The sequence below is a fragment of the Xenopus laevis genome, chromosome 2L, assembly GCF_017654675.1.
Source record: "Xenopus laevis strain J_2021 chromosome 2L, Xenopus_laevis_v10.1, whole genome shotgun sequence".
Lineage (NCBI taxonomy): Eukaryota > Metazoa > Chordata > Amphibia > Anura > Pipidae > Xenopus > Xenopus laevis.
The window spans coordinates 79,753,747-79,769,519 of record NC_054373.1 but is presented as its reverse complement, the minus strand read 5'-3'; the positions used below and the strand labels follow the sequence as shown (position 1 = coordinate 79,769,519).

Sequence of the window (15,773 nt, the reverse complement as noted above, 5' to 3'; positions counted from 1 at the left end):
TCCTACCTGTAGTGGATTGTCCTGCTAAGTACAGGATTGTTGCCCATGTGGGTGCCAACTGTTCAAGAGCTTTCCATCAACTTAAGAGTGAACAAACAATAATTTGTAAAATCAGTTTTTTTTGCTTTTATCCTGTTTCCCAGCCATACCATACAGCTAACCAGGCTACCCCTAATGCCAGTAGCTGGTATGACAAATAGATATATATGATAGAATACAGCTCTTTGCCACTGGTAAGGAGAAAGTAAATTTGCTGATGGAGCTCCTGCCACTGATACCAAGTCCTAACCAAACAAACTCATGATGGCCCAGAAGAAACAAAGCTCAAATAAAGGTCCGAAGTGTGAATTTAGAGAGGCAGCAGCAGCAGTAAATAAGTGTAGGAGAGATGCCTGGCACATGGTGGCACACTCGCTCTCACTTTACCTGTCCCTGGGATCTATCCACGAGGTCTGCCTGGTGTTGTGGTCGATATAAAAGACCCTTCCGTCGTAATCCCTCGCCTCCTCCCAGCCAGCGGGCAGAGGCAGCTCCGAGCTCCCCCTCCGACAGGACGAGGGGCCGGGTGAGGGGCATCGCTGCTGTTCGGACGGTGCCTGGGGCGGCTGCTGTTGTTGCTGCTGCCGCCTGCGCCTCCTGCCCCCGCTCAGCCAGGGCATATTCCCACAGTCACTTCTCACCCCGGGCCGCCCCGGCCGCTTTCTAAGCGCTTGTGATTTCGGACTCCTCTTTATCGGCTGGTGCAGCCGCTCTCCCCCATAGTGGCCAGGGCTTCTCCCGTGCAGAAATCCCACAGGGAATCACTATCGCGGCATGTAGCTGATTTTCCCAGTAGCTCGGCACCACATGCAACAAGTCTCTTCCTGCTGTGCGTGGCCCTTTTGTAGCCCCAGATGTGAATGTGGCACTTTCCTTCGAACTTTAAATTGGGCCAAGCGGCCAGGCAGCGCTTAAGGACCCTGCTCCTTCCGTTCCATGACGGCTTTCCCCAGCAATAGCTTTCATTCCTCAGAGCCCATGTTATTAGCAGGGACGGTGCCTCCTCTGTCCCCTCCCATTCCCCCTGGCCCCGTCCTCCCTCACATGCTGCATCCCTCTTGCCAACATCACACCTCCACATTTAGCAAGGCTGGGACGCAGCTCTTTGGGACCTTATACAGAGCAGTTGTCTTTAGAAACTTTTTTATTGCTGAATAAAATACCATCACATGCACAATAAGCTTCCTCCAAAGTTATTGCTTGAGGAAATGAAGCACATTCTACTCTGACGTTTCCCTGGAAACTAATTCTGGGTCTCTGTACTTGAGGTGCATATAAACTGGGCCCCATTTACATTTGATGTGTATTTATCCTTAAATACTGAGCTTATTAAAAACCCTATTTTCTGTAAAACGGTGCCATAAACAAGCATAAAGTGAATCCTGTTAAAATATTTTATATTGACTTTCTTTGTGAGAGATGCCCAACTGACAGCTTCAGTTGTTCAATTAGGACCAGCACACAACTGAGGATAAGAATTATCAAACATATACTGTACAAGTACAGGCAGGGCCCGAACTTGGGGTAGGAAGAAGTTGCAGCTGCCTATGGCGCAATAATAGGGGTGCACTGGGCAGCTACTTCTAAAATTGTCTTCTACCTACCCCTAGTCTGCACCTCTCAGTTACTCCCCTTCCTTCCCGACACCCTCCCCTCTGTCGCTGTCACTCCCCTCTGTTCCTCCCTTACCATCGCTCACCCGTCCCCTCAGGGCCAGATTTACATAGTGGCTGTCCCTAGGCCCACTGCCGTTTGTTGCCCCCATCCCCTCCCTTTATTTGCACAAATTTTAATCATCGGGACCGGAACAATGGGGGTTGATGCAGGCGAAATTTTAAAAACTATTGTATCTCCTGCTTATCCCCAGTGTTTCTGAACCAATGTAGGTGTGATTTGGGCAGTATGCCGCCCCCTAAAAATCTGCTGCCCTAGGCCCGGGCCTTTCCACAAAGCCGGGCCTGCCTCCCCTCCGTCGCTTACCCCTCTCTGTCGCACACGCATGCGCATGAACGAGCAGGGGCGGGGCTTGCCGCCTGAGTTGCATAGGTGCCTCTGTGATTTTGTAAGTATTTACCCTGTGGACATTGTCTTGAACAATAAAATCAGTTCTATTGTTTTGTTACAAGAATCTCCTGGCATCCTTATTTTATTTATAAACACAAATCAATTACACCTCCCCTTCATATCTTCTGTGTGTCAGAGTCTAATATAACTGATGCTTTATCTACCTAGCTGTGCAACAGTCTAATATAGCCAAATTAGGGTCACACACTAATACTACATGCACAAATATTTTATGGCAGTGGAATAACTATAGAGGAAGAAAACCCCACAGTTATAGGGGTGCCTAGACTGCAGGGCCTGCTCCCTCTACAGCTAACAAGAAACCCCCCCTCCCCAGCCACTCTCTTACCTGCGGGTGGGAAGGGGGGGCACAAGTCGGCACAGGGCGGAGAGGGGGCAGAGGTCGGATGGGCAGTAGGTGGAGGTGGGCAGAGGCGGGATGGGAAGTTGGCAGGAGGGGATCAGCACACTCTAATTACATCACTGCTTCATGGGGGAAATGGAGGTTAATGCAATTCATATACATTACACAAAATATTGCCCATTAATAGCTAATAGTCCAATAATAGTTACCTGAACCAACAGGCACAGGGACCTAGAACTCAGCAGACCATGGGAAAGAGGCATTGGCCACATTTCATTTTGGTGCAAGGTCAAGGATCCTGGCATTTAGTGTCAGAGTGCCAGTGACACTCAGTTTATCACCTGGGGCTAGCAATGAAGTTTTGCAGACAGGGCTGGATTTATATAGTCGCCCCTGTTCCCGCCCTTTTATTTGCAGAAATTGTCATCATCATGACTGGAGCAATGGAACTGGAGCAATGGGGATTGGCGCATGGGAAATTAAAAAAAACAATGTGGGTGTGTTTGGGCAGCATGCCGCCCCCTAAAATACTGTCACCCTATGCCCGGGACTTGGTGGCCTTCCCACAAATCCGGGCCTGTTTGCAGGTCTATGTAGGTTTCATATACTGGAACTGAGCAAAGCATTTGTTTGACAAGCTGACCAGTGTGCTAACAAGCAAACTGTGCTTTAAGTCCTTGACACCCAACCCTGGGCGTTACTAAACAAATAGCCTCAAAATTGCCAAGCACTTTAAATTTACACACATTTGCCCTGACTAATATGCAACATGGGTTCATATTTCCAAGAAAAGAGGAAGACTTGGCAGGAGGACCAAGGGAGGGAGGCCCAGGGGCAGAGGGGTGGTTGCGGCTGAGAAAGGGGGCAGGGAAGTTTGCGGGTTCCAAGGCAGAAACCCTGGTGGGCCCCAGACTCTCAGTTCAATGCTAGCCACAAATAAGGCTAATTAACAGAGCATCCTGAGAAAGCAGAGAACAAACAAAGGTGCATGCTGGCATGGCAGAAGGTAGGCTAAAATAATGAAAGCAAGAATGGGAATGTCCTGCATTCTGTTTTCTGTATTCAGTAGCAAAAGAAGGACATGGAATTCCTGTGATGCACCATGCAAACAGGTGGTCATCTCTTATCTATTGCCAGGTGCACTGGTACATTAGAACAGGCTGATAGGTAGCCTTCACACACCACCAAATACATGCTTTGGTCTGGAAATTGTTGTGCACGGGCATTTTTTTCATGCTTTGATTGGAATTTACACAAAAAAGAAAACATTAAGATGTATTTAATCAGTGTCTGTTAAATACAGCTAAGCCTTTTAAAACAAAGTAATTCAAATGCCTCATGCTATACTTATTCCATTGCCTTAAACAAAATAACAAAAAAAAGTAAAAGTTGTTAAATATATCATAAATTGTCTTTGCATGAGCTTTATAAGTTTGCCATAAAAGTACATCCTGATGCTTTTACATTAGTTGTCAGATCCCCAAGTTCCTCTATGAGGGGGCTGCCATTTTATGCTGCAGTAGTCCACTAGTGATAGAAATTTTGAGGGACAGTCCGGCAAAACAATCAGTTGTAGGAGCTACAGGTACCAATTACTTATAGGTAACTTTTTATGTACATTCATATTTTGAATTATGGGCAGAGACTTGCAAATTGCTCTGTTAGGCTCCAGTGACTAACAACACATCAAAATATATATGTATCTAACATTTAATGTCCCATGATAAAAGCATATAGTAACAAGAGCATGTATACTCATCTGCACGGAGACATAACGCAACGTTTCGGGAGTCCACAGCCCCCTTTCTCAAGCGTGTCCCTGGTGCATGTCGCATAAAGTCAGTTAAAGACCCGGAAGTCTATCATTACCCTTGAAATAGTGAATTACCTCTGACATATCGACGCAGCCGGCGTCAGTGCGTCATAGAAGCAAACACATGTATCAGTCCGCTTACTGAAGCGTCAAACACCATATTGATTATTGGCTACACTCGCTCCATGGTGCCTAAGGAGTTGCGTAATGCAATGGACATTCATAAGCATTATACAGGATACAATATAATCTTATCTATACAGCACACACATCAACCAGCTTTACACGGATCTATTAAGTTTCAAATACTAGTTATTACTGAGTTCACAAATAAGCCGGTATCTATCTCAAATAAACAGATGTAAATCAAAATTCTTATTTAACCCATAGGGACTCAATGACTTCAATCGGTGTATCCATTGTACCTCCGTTCTTTTTAACATGAAAATTCTGTCGTCCCCCCCCCCCTCTCCTTGGTTGTGGGACATATTGTATCACCCTCAATCTAAGATCTTCTGCCATAAGGGCCATAGTGCATAGAGTATCAAAAAAGTATCAAACAATGTAACCCTGGTGCTATCCACTAAAGCTGTATTTCATCAAGGAATTGAGGATGAAAAAACTTTCTCAGCTTTGAAATAGGCTGGAGCAACAGCCAAAGCATTAGTGAACGATTTATAATAAAAAGCTTTCTTGATCATAAGACCTGTCAGTGCAACATATTCTATATGGTGTATGGAACTCGGATGGTGGTATGCACCAAGGCACTGTTGATACTTGAATCGTGAGTGTGGATATTTGAACACATTATATATATATAATATAGTACTTGTGAAACTGGACTTATATGTATTGGTTGTGATGTATCATATGTTCTACGTATATAATTCATGTGATTTAGCTGTGTAAACACATTTACTTTACAGTACTGCGAAATATGTTGGTGCTCTATGAATACATGTTAATAATAATAATACTAACAATAATAAATGGTTGTTTTTTACACTGATAGTAGAAAGTATGAAAGTAAGCAGGTAGATTTTATCCAAATCTGCAGACAGTCTATTTCAATTGTCTCATCAATGGAGGCTATTAAAACTGTGGGGTAGAATGAGAGCAACCACTTGAAATATGTACGGTAACTAACTGGCATTATACAGTAACAAATTTGAGGGGATGTACAAAAATGACGGGAATAAATGACGGGAATTTGGTTGAATGAAGAAAATGATAGCTCCATAGGGCAAATGTATGAATGGATGCAAATACAATTTGTTACATTTAGCCACAAGGCTAACTGAGGTGAATAGTCTGTTCAACCACTGATAGATATCACTGAAGATCTGATGTATCAGGAATAAATATAGGAGAATAAAGGTTATAGATTATAAATAATGGGTCCAGGTACTCATGCCACAGTCCATCAGTGCAGGGTGTAAACATAGGAACAAATATAAGACAGGCTGGCTCTGTTCTGGACCCCAAAGTAAAAAACTTTAAGCAGCCGGTTAATTTAAAGTAATTCTAGTTTATTTTATATCTTAAATTATCACAATAAACATTGTGACACATTTTGTGACTTCCAAGAGTATTTAAACATATAAACCAAATTTCAGCAACTATCTGGTTGCTTGGATCCAATTTAACATACAGCAGCAACTAAGCAGTGGTTCGTATGAGAGACTGAAAGATGAATAGGAAAGGCCTAGATAAAAATGTAAGTATGGAATAAAAATGAATGAATAAAAATGTAGCATCACGATCTAGAGTCAGTGAGGTCCAGTTGAAAGCTGCAAAGAAACAAATAAATAAAAAAAACTAGAAAGCATAAAAAGGATTTCAAAATTGTTACGAATTGGACTTTCTATAACATACTAATAATTAAGGTAAAGATGAATTAACTATTTAATCATAAACAATATCATAAGTTGTTAAGCAACATTGGGAGAATCTCCACTCACCTCTAATGGTGAAAAAAATGAAGAAGTGAAAATCCTGCTCTCCTCCTCAGAGTTGATATCATAATCTAGAGACAAAGACAGGACAATAAATTGTAAATCACAATGCTGGAATTGCTCTTTTCTTTAGAGATAGTTAAGCAATCTTAAGAATTTGCGCTCATACTGAACTGCATAAAACAACACAGAAATGTACATTTTTTCATCAAAAGGATAGACAAGTATGAACAGAACATGCAATTTAAAAAATAGTTTGAGATAATGCTGGAGTTAAAGATCTTAAAGATCTTGGCATTACTTATTACCAGAGCACTGATGTACCATGTCGTGTTTCAGCTTACTCCTGTCTATCCCTGCTAGTATAAGTGTGTTCATTTCTACATCCCACTTAGACTATTGTGATGTTTACCTGCTGGCAAAGAGGCAAATATGAGCAGTTTTATGTTCACTGTTTTGGAGAAACAGAAAGAGCCTGGGTGATGTATAGTATAGTGTTTCTCTTGTGTTGGGTCTTCTGTCTGTGATTTTGACAAGTTGGAATGTTACAGAGCAACCTTTTTGAAATAAAAAAATAACAAAAGTGGTATAAAGGTGATACCATTATTGCTGATTACAATGAAGCTGTGGTGTTCTCTGGTATATACAACATTCAGCTCATAGGTCAAATGACCAACAAAAAGAAATATCAATCTATGTGTAAGGTTTATTTACGAGGGGATCTGCAAGAGACAAGCAGATAAGGTACAAGATAATGTGGGTCAAAGAAGCTGAGTATAAATTAGGGCTGAATTATTGGAGTGTAGAATCAAAGGAATTCCATATGATCTCTTAGTCCATATCCAGACATGTTGGTATTTCTGACCTGGTGCAGTCCTTTCTTAGTCCTCAAAATTAGCCATAAATCCAAGGCCCAGGTTTAGTCCATTCTTCAGAGAATTGAAAGTTTCCATTAATTTGTATTCCCACACTTTTCTTTCATTATCTGTTTTAAAATTGCCCCTAAGAACCAAAATTCTTAAATCCTTTATGGAGTGATGCGGGCTATTGAAATGATTTCCTGTTGGTGTGTCCAGTTTATTATTGGTTATAGTGAATTGTGTTGTGTATTTCTCTTTCTCAGACTTTGCCCAGTCTCTCCTATATATAGTCCCCCTGTTATGCATTTATTGCATTGTATTAAGTACACCACATTGGAAGAAGAACAGTTGTAGTGACCATCAATGCTGTATTCCTCTAATGCAGGGGTCCCAACCTTTTTTTACCCTTGAGCCACATTAAAAAATAAAAAGAATTGGGGAACAAAACACATCCCGGGGTGCCAAATTAGGGCTGTCATTGGCTAATTGGTGGACTGACAGACTACAGGAGGCTCTATTTGACAGTACATCTGTTTTTTTTATGTAATTCATACATAAGCACCTGCTTTGAGGCCACTGGGAGCAACATACAAGCGGTTGGTGAGCAACATGTTGCTCGCGAGCTACTGGTTGAGGATCACTGCTGTAATGTGTCCGGAATTGGTATTTTGTCTGAAATCAGGATGTGTGGGCAGGTTTTGCATTGTTTTTTGCCACAGGGATATATTCCATTTTTGGTGGGGTGCAATAAGGCACTTATTGTTATTAGTGACTTTAGATTGGGAGGCTGTCTGAATGCTAGGAGTGGTGGGTCTGGGAATATGCTTTTGAGCCTTAGTTGGAACAAAACCACATGCTTTTTATTACACAAAATATTTGTGCAAAAATGTATTAATAGCAAGGAGCAGTGGCATAACGTCATATAAGTCGGTATCCCCCCCTCCCAAAAAAAAAAACGTTGGAGGGGCCTGGTGCGCACTTCAACCCCTATTGGCTTCTACTCCCAGGCTGCCTGCTTGTGTCACACACTCCACGCTCTCAGGTAAGAGAGCAAGGGGGGATTTCTATATTGCTATACATGAAGCAGACCCTGTGCCTCATTCCCTCCTGAGACCATGGGGCTGCATTCTCTATAGTTACACCACTGGTAAGGAGCAAGGTATTGTAAACTAGATGCATAATATGTAGGGCATACTATGAGTTGCAGCCAAGCACAGGGAATACAAAGGGTCCTAACAGCACAGTTACCTTTATGGCAAAGAAACCAGTAGCAAAGTCGTAAAGGTATTATTGGCTGTATACGTATGGGATCCTTTATATGGAAAGCCGTTATCCAGAAAGCTCCTACAGGTAGGCAATTTCACATTGAGCCCATTTTAAGCAAATAATTCTGATTGTTTAAAAATTATTTCCTTTTTCTCTGTAATAATAAAACATAACAGTGCCTTGCACTTGATGGTAACTTAGCTGCCTAAATCCATATTTCTGACAAAATAATCATATTGGATTTACTTAATGTTTAAATGATTTATTAGCAGACACAAAATATGGTGATCTAAATTATAGAAAGATCCCTTAACCAAAAAACCAACAGTAGCATAACCAGGGCAGCCATCAGAGGGGGACAGGGGGCACTGTACCTGATGGTTTGGGGAACTAAGGGGGGCCTGGCCGTGCTGCACTTACTTGCATAGCGGGCCCCTGCCATCAGTGAGCTGCAGACTTCAGAAGGGAGGGCTGGCTGGAGTTTCGATGGCTGCTTCTTGCTTTGTGCACTCTGATTCGCCATGAAGTGTAAGTCCCGGTAAAGCCGCATGGGGATTGGATGGGTGAAGTTTGAACATCCCCTCTACTTTATTCAATTGCCATGTGACTTTACCGTGACTTACATTTCACTGGCGAATCAGAGCATAGAAAACTTAAGATGCTGGCATTTGAGCTCCCTGGCTAAGGTAAGTGCAGTTTTTTTTAAATAACTTGTAGGGGCCCTGGCCAATTGTTTTTTTTTAATAAATTGTAGGGGCCCTGGCCAATTGTTTTTTTTTAAAATAACTTGTAGGGGCCCTGGCCAATTGTTTTCTTTAAACAACTTGTAGGGGGGCCCCAAAGCTGCTAAATGTCCGAATCCAAAAATACTCAAACTAAAACCTGTCAAATTCATGTAAAAGTCAATAACCATTTAACCATTTGAAGATGTTTTGTACCTTCATGATTTTCAGGTATTTTACTCTGGTTTTTGCTCAAAAACTCAATAAATTCGAGGTATTCAAGGTTTTTTCCCGATTACATTCAATTGAGTTCTTTACATTCAGATTTTTTCATAAATAAGCAAACATTCGAGTTTGTTTAAATTGTGAGTTTATTTAAGGTAGAAAAAAACTTCACAAACCTGACCTTTAATAAATAAGCCCCTAAGTGTAGGAAAAATAAAAGATGAGTTCAGATTTTATAGTGGTAACGCACATACAGTGATATCAGTAAACAGGATATGGTTTAAAAAGTTGCATGATAGTGATCTGCAGGTAATTTTATCTGTTGTTTTTTCCCCTCTTTCTATTTAACTCTTTTGGTAAGAAGGCAACGGCATCATCTACTTTGTGCCATAGAAATGATTACATATATAACCAACTCTTTCAAATAAGTCTAAAGGCAAAGGTTCTAGTTCACATCCTGTTAAAGAGTACATCATAAAATTGTAATACCACAGGGCAAGTTAAGTATAGGAAAATAAAAGATGAGTTCAGATTTTAGTGGGAGGGCACATACGGTGATATTAATAAACAGTGTATTGTCTACAAATTGTATGTTGTGATGTGTGGGTCGACCAAAATTCAACCTACACCGACCCTAACCTGGCACGTTCCCTCTTTATATATGTGTGTCTGGCCCGCCCTGCTGTGATGTCACAGAAGGGGGAGGGGCATGCCGGCTAGAGTATATAAAATGGTGTGCACAGAGGTGGAATTGGGGCAGTAGATGGTTGCGGCAAAATGGATGGATGCTAAAGTTCAGATTGTCCCACAGAAGCACATGCAATTCACTGAGAAAATCTCACCTCACCGTTTATCACATGAAAACACTACTGAAGTCTATGGCAAAAGCTGGAACAGAATTAGGAGAAAAGTCTTTACTTCTTCTCAAACTGAGTCACACCCATGTATCTTCACATGATAAACCATAAAATAACATGTTTTCTTTTATTTCAATCATTGTGTCACAAATGTGTGGACCAAAGTGGTATAATTCTTAGCTAGAGTCAGCCATCAAAAGAATTAAACCTAAATTTTGGCCTCAGCAGGTTGTTACACTGTAGGTTTTTCCCTACTTAAAGGGCAAGTCAACCCCAAAATAAAAAAAAATTGCCTATAAAAGAAAACATCATTCTAAGCATCTTTCCAATGTACATTTATTAAAAATTGCTATTGAAAGCAGCATTTGCTTATCTCTTGGTTGTTTCTTTTTAAACAATTTTGCAAAGTCTTAGTTTCCCTGCAAAGACAGGTCTGTTAATCAGCTGCCTTGTCTTGCATTGTATCAACAGTCTGAGCCATCAGGGCAGAGAATAGAAAGGGACAGACAAACGCTGCTTCAATAGCAATCCATATACAAATAAATTAAAAACCGTAAAAGATGTAATGACTGTAAATTGCAAATTTACTTAGAATTATGTTTTCTTTTATAAGGCAATTTTTTTGTTGACATTCCCTTTAACAGTGCTTCCTTTTGATAGATCAGTATTAACATTCCTTCTTTTCTCTTCCAGTGAGTTTTTATGGCTTTACTGTTTATAACAATTTTCTTTTTACTCTATAGTGCCATCTTGAGTTGGAAACTCTGATCTTCTACTCAAGGTAGGCAACATTTGTTAATAGAAACCTTATTTGGGAAGAATATATTTCCATCTTCATTATTTTCATGATGTGGCTACTGCTTTTGTATTATTCATGACATGTTTGAGGTTATTACAAGTAATACATTTTTGAAATTGTGGTTTAGAATGGTAGAGGGAAACAAACTGCATATCCACATAAAGGGAGCTAAAGTAAAGTCGCTGAAGGGAGCAAAAGCCACTGAAAGGAGGCAAAGCTGAACTACCATGGAGAAAAAAAAAGCTGCTGTCGCTAAGAAGCAAGAAGACCACATGCCAATGGTCTTTTTTTGGGGTGTGAGAGCCCTGACCACAATTTTTTTTAACTAGGGGGAGCTGGTCACCAGTGTTTTTTTTTTAACTTCTATAGAAGGGCTCTGACAACCAATGTTTATTTTTTATCTTGTAGGGGGGACCCTGGTGTAATGTTGTTCCATTCATTCCTGTGATGTTAAATGTTCATTTTGATATGCATTAGCAGCTTAGCACTGGGTGGAGTAATGAGAAAGGTTATGGACACAGGAAGGGGAAGTGAAGGGGAGGAGGGAACAGTGTGGAGAGAGCAGCCAGGAGAGCAGCCAGGAATAAAGCAGTCTGGCATCTCTGTGTGCATTCTTCCAGTTTCACAACACCCAGCACTGGATTATTACACCTGGCAAACAATATTTTTTTTTTTTTTTTAACTTGGGGGGGTTATATGTAGACTGCTTTGATTTTTTTTTTGTTAGTGCTGCTAGCTTGAACACTTATGACCGAGCTTGAACACTTATTGGTTATCCCAGATATTCTTAGATCAATAAATATATCATTCTTGTTATTGTTCTGTAACCTTGTTATTAGAAAAGGGGTGAGGCTGACAAAAATTTTAAACCTCAAAGTGGGGCTAGAAAAAAAACATTTGATTTACATCAGACCCTGCTCCAGTAACCAATGGTGCCAACCCTGCCTCTTCACTAAAGTTAGAAATCCAAGATATAATTTTTAATAAAATGTATTCATTATGGGGGTTATGCAATTAAAGGCACTAAGTTTGCCTTCTTGGTTACTATGAGTTACTGCTTCTGGCACACTTAGTGCCTTTTATTATTTATGGGGATATGATACTGCACCTCACAATTTTAATTACAAGTTTGGTTGCAGAAATCCTAGTGCATTAGAAAAAAAACAAATCTGTCTTCAAAGGAACAGTTCAGTGTAAAAAAAAACTAGGTAAAGAGATAGGCTGTGCAAAATATAAAAAATTTTGATATAGTTAGTTAGTCAAAAATGTAATTTATAAAGGCTGGAGTGACTGGATGTGTAACATTTTAGCCAGAACCCAACTTCCTGCCTTGCGGCTCTCTAACTCTTAGTTAGTCATTGACTTGAAGGGAGCACCTGGGACATAACTGTTCATTGAGTTTGCTTTTGCAAACTTTAGCACGCAGGTCAGATTAAGCAAATGGTTATGACTCATATTGCCACCTTCAAATCACTAATTAGTGACTGGCAGGGTCATACTGGGCTGGCGGGACATAGGGAGAAAACCCAATGGGCCCCAGCCCTCATGGGCCCTGCTGACCCAGACCCAATCCCCACCTGCCCTCCGCCATCACTCCCAGCTGCTCTCCCTTCCCCGGTCACTGCAAAAGTAAGTATAAGGTGCGCACGCGCGGGGGGGGGGGAGTTTCTGTCGTTAGGTGAGCGGGTGGAAGAGCAGAGTGGTACAAAGATGCCCTGTGGCAGAGGGAACCCAGAGTTGAAAAGCCATGATTCACAGGTCACAAAATGGGTAGAGATTATGTTGGGGTTTGGTCAGGGTTTGCTAGGGCAGATCAGAAGTGAGCCTTGGCCACGCAAGGGGCATTTTTATTCATTGGACCCCCATTTTAGTTTTTGGTAGGGACCACCACCCGGGAGCCTAATAGACCAGTCCTTCATGAAAGACCTGCAGAATATACATTGTAGGTTATGAATCTGAAAATCCATTTATGTTCCCTATTACAGTATATAGTTTTGTAAATGTGTGTGTGCTGTTCAGTGTGGTGCTACCTGTTCATGTAACTCTCTTCCCCTCTGTCTCTGTAACTAGCTCCATGCCTTCTTCATAATAAAGTATGCCAGCAGAGGAAGTCTTCATGAAGTTATCAGAGAAAAGTGATACCTGGAAAAAACAGAAGTGATGTAAGTGTCAAAATCCTTTTTATAGATGCAGAAAACAAGGTTAAAGTTGGTATAAAACTACAAAGTTTAAATGGATAATAAGAAACTGGCACACTGTAGAGAATACACCAACTTACCTGTATTCTGGAGAACATGATGAGTCTTGTGATGTTTTATATAAGTAGCATATCTGCTGCCGTTACAGTGGTAGAATAACTGTAATGGCACATTGAGGGTCGTGTGATTGGGGAACAAAATATTGTAATAACATGAACTGGTTGTAACTTCTAGTCACCCCAAGTTTCTTCTATGGAATTCAGTGTATGGTACTGTATGAAGCAGCTGTGGATCGTTTTGCATAACACTATGCAAAATAGCCACCTTAAAATGCTCCAGGATGGACATGACCTGCTCAATGTGAAAAATGTATCCTCAAACATCAACCCAACATTCCAGGGTGGATCAGCTCAGAATTACGGAATCTTCTGAGAAAGGTGGGTGTGATCTAATATTACGTCTGCCCTCCCCCCAATAGTTTTTTCCATTTCTTCTGATAATGCATTTGTATTGCATTTATTACCTGAATCAATACTGTAACATATGGCATGTGATTCAAAAATGCTCACACATGTCTTGGCATCAATGGAAGTATCCAGCAACATCCTTTTTATGCTTCCATTGATTGGGAAGCTCTGGAAAGCATGAGGATACCACTGCCTTTTCAGATAGAACCTGCAAGTGCATAAGTACTGAATACAATGAGAAATCACTTCTTTATGTTAAGGGCCGAATTTACTAACAATCACATTTGTTTCTTCCATGAATCTCATAGTTTAATAAAAGAAAAACCCAGTTTGTTTATTTACTAAAACTCGAATTTAGCTGGTCAGGCTTTTTTGGGGCGAAAACTTAAATTTTTTGTAAAAAAAAAAAAAATACAATTTTTTCGATATTTATTATACCCTTATGCTGCAACAAGGCCAAATCCTGTATAAGTCAATGGGAGAGGCACCTATGTCAATTTGACATTTTCGTGGTCTGCGATGGGTTTAGCCTGAAAATCTAACTTTTTCTGGGATTTTGAGCAAAAACTCGGAAAAAAAATCGAGAAAAAAAGCCATAACATTTCTAAAAATGTATTTTATCTAGTATTTCTGCGATCTGATTAATTTGGGGTATTTTATTAATAAATAAGGTCAAAACGAACATGGGTCATGGTTTTTTTTTAATAAAATATGAGATAAATTCTGATTTATGTAAATACCCCTCTAAATGTAAATAAATATATTGTTACTGCTCCTTTAACCCAATGGGTTGCATTGATCCCCTATCAAAGACTAGTTTATTTTTCGTTTGTAACAAGCTTCAGATCGAATGCCTCTAATGCCTAGGCTAACTTTCTCAATGCCAAAGGTGCTTATGATGTTGATTTACCATTCTAGCATTTGACACATTATCTTGCAATAGGGGAAATTTTTTTCTGTACAGTGGTTCCTCAGTTATGAGTGAATTCTCTGACACAGATTTTTTTAAGAGCTAAATCCTCCCCAGCCAGCAATCAGGCTTTTAAAGGAGAGATATTCCCAAAACAAACGCCCAATTTTAAAAGCATAGGATCACCACTAGTTTAAAGGGGGGTATGGGGTGCTACAACCACTGAAGCTATGCCACAGCTTCCAGCTTTAAACTAGTGGTGATCCTATGCTTTTAAAATTGGGCGTTTGTTTTGGGAATATCTCTCCTTTAAAAGCCTGATTGCTGGCTGGGGAGGATTTAGCCCTCAGTGAAAAAACAGCGTTCAATGGACATTGATTACAGGTAATGCTAAAATGCACATAAAAATAAAACAAGTTAAGGACCGCCATTCGGGGTTTACCTTGACGTGGTATGGTGGCTTATCAATTTTATGATCATAACTTTGTAACAAAATAACCCCTATTTGGGTACATATGCAATAGCATTTATTATACTTATATATATATACTTTAAAGCCTTTAGAGTGCTCCCACAACCCCTTTGTTTTGATATTATATATATATATATATATATATATATATATATATATATATATATATATATATATGTATACACACATGCAAGATTACTCAACCCATTATCAATATATTTAAGACAGAGACATTTTGTGCATACTGCTACTTAAAAATGCCTTACCCTTTAAACAAAATAGGGATTGTTTGTCCATATATTGCAATATATTTGTCACAATCGCCGCCCGGAGCAGTTCCAGGAGCTCAGGGTGGCATGTCCTGCCCTGCCGGCGTCGCTCCCAAAATGGCAGCGCCCATGGCCGCCACGTGGGTAGCAGCGCTAGCGCAATGATGTCAGCGCGTCGACGTCGGCGCAAGGACGCCAATGACGTCACTATGGCGCCAAATTCAAATATAAAAACGCTAATAAGACGCCAGAATGGCGCCCAAGTATAGGATTCATTACAGTGTGTTTCCTGGGTTTCCTGTCTGCTATTTTGAGACTATATCTTGTTCCCGTTTGTTGCCTGACCTCTTGCCTGGACTTTGGATTTGCTTATTATTCTGCCTGCCCTTGAACTCTTGCCTGGACTCTGATAAATCTTCTGTTTAACCCTTTTTGATTCCCTTGTGGGCTTCCTCCTTGATCCTGACAACCTCCCTGGTGGGAGCATCCTGGC

The 15,773-nt window shown here is 40.6% G+C and overlaps 1 protein-coding gene and 1 long non-coding RNA gene across 2 annotated transcripts in view; both read right to left on the bottom strand.

Moving 5' to 3' along the window:
• The window catches only part of wwc3.L (WWC family member 3 L homeolog), a 133,771-nt gene extending 132,713 nt beyond the window's left edge, over positions 1-1,058 (bottom strand). The window contains exon 1 of the mRNA XM_041582087.1: positions 427-1,058. Within this exon, the coding sequence (XP_041438021.1) occupies positions 427-659 (233 nt within the window). The 5' untranslated portion in view covers positions 660-1,058. The remainder of the gene's footprint in view (positions 1-426) is intronic.
• A 4,740-nt stretch (positions 1,059-5,798) lies between these two features.
• Positions 5,799-13,870, bottom strand: LOC121399652. The gene is made up of 3 exons (XR_005965238.1): positions 12,995-13,870; positions 6,242-6,306; positions 5,799-6,070 (listed from the first exon to the last, which is right to left on the bottom strand). It is a non-coding gene; the product is annotated as an uncharacterized LOC121399652 (long non-coding RNA).
• Positions 13,871-15,773: the final 1,903 nt, after the last annotated feature.